The sequence below is a fragment of the Prosopis cineraria genome, unplaced genomic scaffold (assembly GCF_029017545.1).
Source record: "Prosopis cineraria cultivar Desert tree isolate PC_DT_omini unplaced genomic scaffold, ASM2901754v1 PC6, whole genome shotgun sequence".
Classification (NCBI taxonomy): Eukaryota; Viridiplantae; Streptophyta; class Magnoliopsida; order Fabales; family Fabaceae; genus Prosopis; species Prosopis cineraria.
Genome location: NW_026555337.1, coordinates 5,520,526 through 5,528,242, shown reverse-complemented (window position 1 = coordinate 5,528,242; position 7,717 = coordinate 5,520,526). Strand labels below are relative to the sequence as shown.

The following is a 7,717-nucleotide window of genomic DNA, read 5'->3' as shown; positions in this document are numbered from 1 at the left end:
CAAACTAGCTTTTCTTTTTGTTGATTATTTAAATGAAAAGAAATCCTACCAGCAGCGCATCTTCGTAGGGCGACGTGCTTAATTAACTGGACATATTTAAGATTTATTAGCATCCACCACAACTATATCCTAAAAGGCTAAAACTATTAGAGTTGGGACTCTTGAAGTTCAAGTTCCATGTACTCCCTCCCCTATTATAAGATGCCATTAACCATTTTATTGAAACTAAGAAATGAAATTTAACTCATTAAATATATTTTTAAATGAATTTTTTTTAGTTTTATCTCTATTAAAAATAAGAGAGAAAGATATATAAAATGTACGATAAGTCATGCAATTAAATTTATAATTGGGATGAAATTAAAAGATGATAATAAATAATCAACCACATGTCTTATGTTAAAGACAAAAAAATATATATTTATAGAAGATGCGATGACAGAAGGCATAACTTTATACTTATTCTATAGTAATTAATTATGACTTAAAGCAGTCTCTACAAAACAGAAGAATCAGATTAAGACATCAATTAAAAAGAACAAATGCCATGTAATGGCACTATTTTTCCCCAAAAGTCAGTCAATTACTGCATTTCGATTCAATTATTGTTTTCGTACTAATCATGAACTATAGTTAATTCTTCTTTGCCTCAGACCGAAAAGTTACGTGCCAACCCCGGGGAGGGAAAAAATAGAAGTAAATGCTTACCAAGAAAATCCCTCTCTCTCTCTCTCTCTCTATATATATATATATATATATATTACCTTTTAGGATACATATGATTTTGACTAACACAGCTGATTGTGATCCTTAACATGCAGAGACAATAATGCCTTTTAGTTATGGTATGTGAATTCGCATTATTTTTCCCTGAACTGAAGGGCCAAAAAATCACCCAAAACTTACAATATTCCCAGTCCCCTACTTTCTGTGAAAATAAGTTTATTTGTTCTTATGCTAAAATTATCTTGTATTACGGTCCTTAAAATAAAAGGGCATGCATGTGGGTTTCCGACCCCGGCCTAAAGTGATATGATGTCAAAGTTATAAATAAATGGGTTTCAAAGGTGGTTGCATTCCGTGAGAACCCCATGCTGCGTGACAAATATTTTTTAGTTTTGGGTTTCCCAATGACTCCACATATATATTTTTCACCTGCGGTTTTAATGCCCTCATAAGCTTAAAGGAAGATCATCGAGCTTTAAAAATGATCGTATGTGCGTATGTCTCGATCTTCTCCTCACAGACAGCTATTATTATTTAGTTGGATAATATCGTAGTTATGGATCTACTGTATTCTGCAGGATCTGATACAAGAATATGGTTAAGCTCATTGTGATACCACCGCCGACCACACATGTGAATTTGAAGGTATCTAAAATGAATGTGCCAGTGTCGTGTGATGTTAAACTGGCATTAAGAGTTAGTGATGCATAAAGGGACGTGTCTTCGTCGTCTGGAGTCTGGACTAGTGGGTTAAGACGGTACCCAGATGGTCCCACGTATTTGGTTTAAATTAAATTGACGGGGTTGGCAATCAAAATTTACTCAGCCACCTGCAACCAAAGTACTGTGCGACACTTGTATAATTTACCAAGATTTAGCATCTCGTAATTTAATTTGATGCGAGTACATTTGCAAACCTATTTAACTTGATGCGCGAGTACAATTCAATTTATGGAGCATGCTAATAAGCGATTTTTTTTTTTTTTGGAGTTTTCATGACGCAATTTATGTGATGTAAGCTTATGATGTAAAATTGTACGTTCATGAACGTATGCTCGAAAGTTAAAAGAACGGATGAGAAACTACCTAACTTCACGGAAACATTACTATTATCTATTATCTATTATATTATTATTATATGAGTACATTATTATTATTAGTGTTTTTAATCAAATTTCACATATCAATAAAAATTTATTATTTAATTAAAAGCACATAAAACCATGACAATTTTTTTAGTTTTGCCTCTAATAATAATGTCATACAATTAATATTACGTAATAGTGGGTAAAATGCACAATTAATATATCTTCTTTTTAAAACAATGTAAAATTGTTAAAAACGATTTAAAATTATCATGACATTTGATATTTAAAGATAAAACAAACTTGTAAAAATCATCAGTTAAACATTGCAAGCATGACCCGCCAATATGTTCTGTACACGGAGACCCGGCCAACTCCCCCCCCCCACCAACACATATATTTAATGGACATATTCCCGTTAATTAGAATATATCTTTTTTTTCCCTATAAAATGTCCAGTGATATTTTTGTGAGCTATTTAATGTTACTTACATGAAACCGCCCCGAACCATATTTTGTTCAACTTGTTGGAGATCCTTAACTGGGTTCCAAGTGTTTGAGTAAATAAAAGGTTAATGATGCTTTGATTGGAAGGAAATGGCAGCATAATTATATATTCAAAGTGTTTATGAATTTTGTCTTATTGGTAGTCTCATTAATATAGCCGGGGATCCAATGGAGAGGGAAAGAAGAAGGGGGGGAGGGTTGGTTGTCATTGAATGAATACAAGGACATGAATGCAACTTATGCAAGCTGTCAAGAAGAAAAAGGCTGTATTGTAATGTTTGGAGCCATTTAATTGGGCAGATAGATGGTCTCCATTTTAAAGCCTTTTACACTTCGAGTAGTTACATTGTTTGTTGTGATACAGCCAGCATTTCAAACACGTCCCTATTCCTTTTTTCTTTAACAACTCATGTATATATGCAGGATCATTCTAGCCCCCACTTGTTGGTCTCATATTTCCCAAGAAATTTAATATTATACGCCACTCCCCTCTCCCCCGACACACATATGTCAACCACCACGGTTTATTATAAGTTCACTAAAATTAATAAATTGTGATTAAGTCATTAATTTTAGGAAAAATATCATTTAAAGACCACTGAGAATTTGATATTTTTGAAATATCACTGCAGAATTAGAAGATTGAAATGCAATTAAAATTTATGATGAAAAGATAAAATTTATGATTGAAATGCATATTTTATTTTTTTAAAAAAATTCTGTCACCGACTGTGGAAACCCCATTGCCCCAAGCGAAGCCACATCGCCGGCCGCCATAGCTCTAGCAACAACTTGTTTGAATTAATTTTTCAAGGTGGCTAAGATATTGTTACATGAATGTGTTGTTATCAAAATTTAAATGACACCATGTTAATTCCTTAACGACACTTATTATTTTACTAATATTACTTCTGTTATTACTTGTTAATCATGAATGGGTTATTGTTAAAACTCAAATGGCTTATTGTTGATATAGGGTGAACATTTGTTCCATAAAACCTTAAAAAATTAATTTGAATTAATTGGGAGCTCTAATCATTGATGATAATAAGGGATTTAAAAAAAAAACCGGTGTGAGGGATAGCTTTTTCTTTTTATATTAAATTTTAATTGCATTATAGTCTAATGGTCCGTGATGATATTTGAAAAAAAATTTAATCTTAATTGATATCAAATCTTTTCAGTAGTTGTTGAATGATATTTTTCCTTAATTTTATCATAAAATAAAATACATTTTTTATTTTACTTAATTATATTTAAATGAATTTTTTTGCATTATATTCTCTCTTATTATTCACTGACTTAAAATAAAAATAATATTAAAAAATTAATTAACATCCTATTAAGTAACTTGTAATATTTGTGTCTTCTAAAAGTGCCTTGCCCATAGTTTCTCAGTGGTCTGCTTTTTTTGGACGAAAAGATCTCGGTAGTTGGTGGTCACCATTGAATTGGCATCGTGCGGATAGTTTTGCAGAAGTTGTTTTACGAAACGCAATACCAATTACCAAGGTAGAAGATAAATTAACAATATATAATTAATGCATATATTCTAATTGAAATATCTTTTGTATTAAAAAAAAACACTACTCTTGATTCTTATATTTTGTTCAAGTTTTAGTATATCCCTGCATCTTTTTTTTCGGTGTTTCATGTCCTAAAATTTTTCTTTATCTGCAATGTTGGTGCCTACATTTTTAAAAGAATATTGACGTGGCACAAATGGTATTAATAATACTATCATGTTAATTAATATCATTAATTTGTGATTATGTGTAAAACTGATATTAATATGTATTTTTAAATAAAAAATAAAAAAGCTTATATTTGATGAAATAAAAAATGCTAACATGGACTCTTAAACAATCAATAGAAAGTTTTTGGAATTTTTTTTTGCTGTTAGTATAAATTATTATTTTCTTTTGTAAGTTATAATTGTCCATTGTCCAATTGTAAATATTTTTTGTCAAATTATAAATGTGTTGAATTTAAAATTTAAAAATATTTTATAAATTTTACAAGATCTCAATGAAAACTAGGTGTAATTTTTACTATTACTTTTGAAAAAACAATATCTAAGGGTGAAATAATTTTAATTTAATTTGGCTGAAATCATTGAGATGGAGTAAAATGGAAAATTAGGGAATGTGAAATGCCACAAGTCAAACAGGCTTCGGGTGTTCCACCAATGCAGGGATGCCATTTGCAAATCATCATCCTCTCATGCAGCCATCGACACTCTGCAAGGGACCATCTTCCCTCTCTTCTCCATATTTCTCACTCACACTCTGCACCACGCTCTCATCAATGCTCCTTCCATCAACTTCCCTTACCCCTAGCCCTTCTCTCTTCCCCCCACTCTCTCCTCTCTACCTTTACTAATTTCCGAATCTCTTCACCAATGCCCTATCGTCTTCCTCTTCCTTCTCTTCTCACCCCATTTCAGTATTGACTTCCCACTGCTTCATCCATGGCGTTTGACCTTGAAAACCCTTTTTCAAGCTTTTACGACCTTCACTCTGACCCTCCCACCTCTACTCTCTTCCTCGTCGAATCTGATCACGTCCCGCCCCAAACCTACTTCCACACTCTCAAGTCCCGGGATTTCGACATCACTGTTAGAAGAGAGGTCATTTCTTCAATCTCCCAGGTACGCAGTCAAAACTTTGCTTCTTTCTGATATCACATCTTCATCATACACGTTAATATAATCCCCTTGTTTTCCCCATTCAGTTGTCCTGCACATGTGATCCGCTCTTGTCGTACCTAGCCGTTAACTATGTGGATCGCTTTCTTGCCAACCGAGGGATTTCGGTGAGGAAACCGATTGCATTATCACTTTCTTCGGCTCTCCTCATTCATGACACCATGAGCTTCTTTTTCTGACTTTTGAATTCGAATCTGTCAAGTTTTAACTCAATTTTAGTTTTTAACAGCAACCAAAGTCATGGATCCACAGGCTCCTAGCAGTCTCTTGCCTCTCTCTAGCCGCCAAGATGATGAAAACAGAGTTTTCTGTATCTGATATACAGGTGAAAACGTTAAGCCTGAAACTAAGATCCTTCAAGGGAAAATGAACTGTTATTCGTTAGAGGTGTTGTAACCAGACCTTTCTGAAACAGGGCGAGGGAGGTATAATTTTCGAACGGCGAACAGTACGAAGAATGGAGTCACTTATCTTAGGAGCCCTACAATGGCGAATGCGTTCAATCACTCCCTTCTCTTTCATTCCCTTCTTCATTGCTTTGTTCAGACTCAAGGACCTGCAACTGGGACAGGTTCTGAAAGATCGAGCCACTGAAATTATAATCAGATCACAAAGAGGTGTGAATCAAATCAATACTGCGATGATCTCATCTGAATCAGAATGAGTTTTTTTTTTTTTTAAATTTCTCATTTGGATTTTATTGGAATAATCATCCTCATCTGTTTCGCAGAGATAAGGCTCTTGGAATTTAAGCCTTCAATAGTTGCTGCATCAGCCCTCCTCTCTGCGTCTCAAGTATTGCTACCTTTGCAGTATCCGTGCTTCCTAAGAGCAATATCCCACTGTGCATACGTAAATAAAGTATTTATCTTGCCCTTCGTTCGATTATATTTTTTTGCTCCTTCTTTTTCTGTTTCACTTTCGTGAGGTCAAATGGGTCGTACTCCATGAAAACACGGAATTTATCTGATTTAAAGTTAATAGTGGGTATTATGATTTCAATGCAGGAAAGTATATTGAAGTGCAATAATGTGATACAAGACATAACAATGGAGGGGTGCGAGTCTGCGTTCGATTTGGTTTCAAGTTCGGAGACACCTATTAATGTGTTAGACCATCATTTTCTGAGCTCAGAAAGCGAAAAAACCAACGGAACCACTATTGCTGCCTCTACTCTGAGACAAGAGAAGGACATTAAGAGAAGGAAAACAGCTGGTTACGGCAATAATCACGGGCTCCGGATTTCTCAGATCGAACAATGCTGATCTGAAACAGAGGAGTTTTAATCCTCGCGTCTGCCCATCGAGGACCACTATTTAGATTTTCTTTATCAAGTTAAGAAGAAAGAGTCATAAAAGACACAAGATTGAAACTTGGTGGACAATATTAATTTGTCACGGTCCCTGGTACGTCCTGATAGATCTGCAGGCCGGGAAAAGCAGAGGAGAGGAGAGAGGAACGTAAATTGTGTTTTTCTAGAGGCCAGACAAAAGACAAAACATAACTTTAAATCCGAGAGTTGAGTCTTTGTGTTTCTGTTTTGTAGTGAAGTGTTGTTGTTTGTATTGTGTCTTGTAGCTTCTGGCAGAAGAATAATAACAGTAATAGCGCTCCGCCAGAGAAAAGATTAACAGTAATAGCAAAGGCACAATTTTCTCGGGGAAGAAAAGCAAGAATTTTAAATTTAATGAACCACGAGTTTTGTTGTCATCATTACCAATAATTTAGTAACATCTAATTTGTGAGTTTCTTGAGGAAGTCGAGGTCAGTGCGAGGCGAGAATGGTGAAATCTCGGTGCGATTGTATTTACCATGATAACCAGGGTCGTTGTGTATCAGAGATTCGCGATAAACATGTCGAGGCAAAAGCGGTTATGAATTAATTGGACAGCTAAGAAGAGGGTCTCTAATCTCTATGCGTCTGTCTCTATCTCTGTCCTTTCGCTCATCTCGTTGACAGTTCTAAGCAGTAGGTATTAGTTTAATCTTTGGAGGTGTTAGTTAATCAAGATTCTTGAGCTTTTAAATTTAGTACCGAGACAGGAGATCTCTTCCTAATCCAACCGGTACTTTAATATTGGAAGAAGCAGTGGAGGATGGTCCCCACTACTGAAATTTCCTTGTCAAGGAGATTTGATCGTACGCTTTTTAGAGATCTCTGGTTGATGTACCTGCGAGGCGATTGCAACTTGACGAAGTGAATGGAGGCCGCTGAGCAAGATTAGTTTGAATCGCAGATGAGGAGCGAGTAATACTAATATCGGACATGGGATGTTGCCACGGACGGAGGAGGTCATCAGAGTTTACTAATTCTAAAGGCTTGTAGGTTTCTCAGCTTTTCCAGAGAAGTTAAGCGTGATCAGAAGTGCGATGCCATATTAATTGTTGGAGAGCGTAATGAATAGAAGATATTCCTACTCTACTCTTTGTGGGATTAGTGGAGCAGAGTAGACAGTCATCAGTGGTTGAAACTGGGAACGTTGAATCAAACTCTAGTGTTACAGACTTACAGTAATTAGAACCCACATTGACGTGCCAACAGATTGTTAAGTTGAGTGTGGCAGCAATGCAGGTGCTAATCATCTGAGACTTCATTGGGCATGAATCAATCTCGAAATTTCTGCTTGTGCGTATCAGGGAAATAGATTACCTGGGAACTAATAATGAATCAATGATCAATAATTAAAAAAGT

General features: G+C 35.2%; 1 protein-coding gene across 2 annotated transcripts; it reads left to right on the top strand.

Moving 5' to 3' along the window:
* The first annotated feature begins 4,555 nt into the window (after positions 1–4,555).
* LOC129312365 (putative cyclin-D6-1) lies at positions 4,556–6,735 on the top strand. Of its 2 annotated transcripts, XM_054954934.1 has the most exons (6): positions 4,556–4,968; positions 5,052–5,132; positions 5,255–5,350; positions 5,441–5,642; positions 5,756–5,886; positions 6,033–6,735. In XM_054954934.1, the coding sequence occupies exons 1-6, from the start codon at positions 4,789–4,791 to the stop codon at positions 6,288–6,290; spliced, it is 948 nt and encodes a 315-aa protein (XP_054810909.1). In that variant the 5' UTR covers positions 4,556–4,788; the 3' UTR covers positions 6,291–6,735. The 2 variants fall into 2 exon arrangements, with proteins under 2 accessions (XP_054810909.1, XP_054810910.1); XM_054954935.1 differs by lacking the exon at positions 5,052–5,132.
* The last annotated feature ends 982 nt before the right edge of the window (positions 6,736–7,717 follow it).

Coding starts and splice junctions, on each gene's coding strand:
- LOC129312365 (XM_054954934.1), top strand. CDS start 4,789: ATGGCGTTTGACCTTGAAAACCCTTTTTCAAGCTTTTACGACCTTCAC. Junction 4,969..5,051: donor TCATTTCTTCAATCTCCCAG/GTACGCAGTCAA, acceptor TTCCCCATTCAG/TTGTCCTGCACATGTGATCC. Junction 5,351..5,440: donor TTTCTGTATCTGATATACAG/GTGAAAACGTTA, acceptor TTTCTGAAACAG/GGCGAGGGAGGTATAATTTT.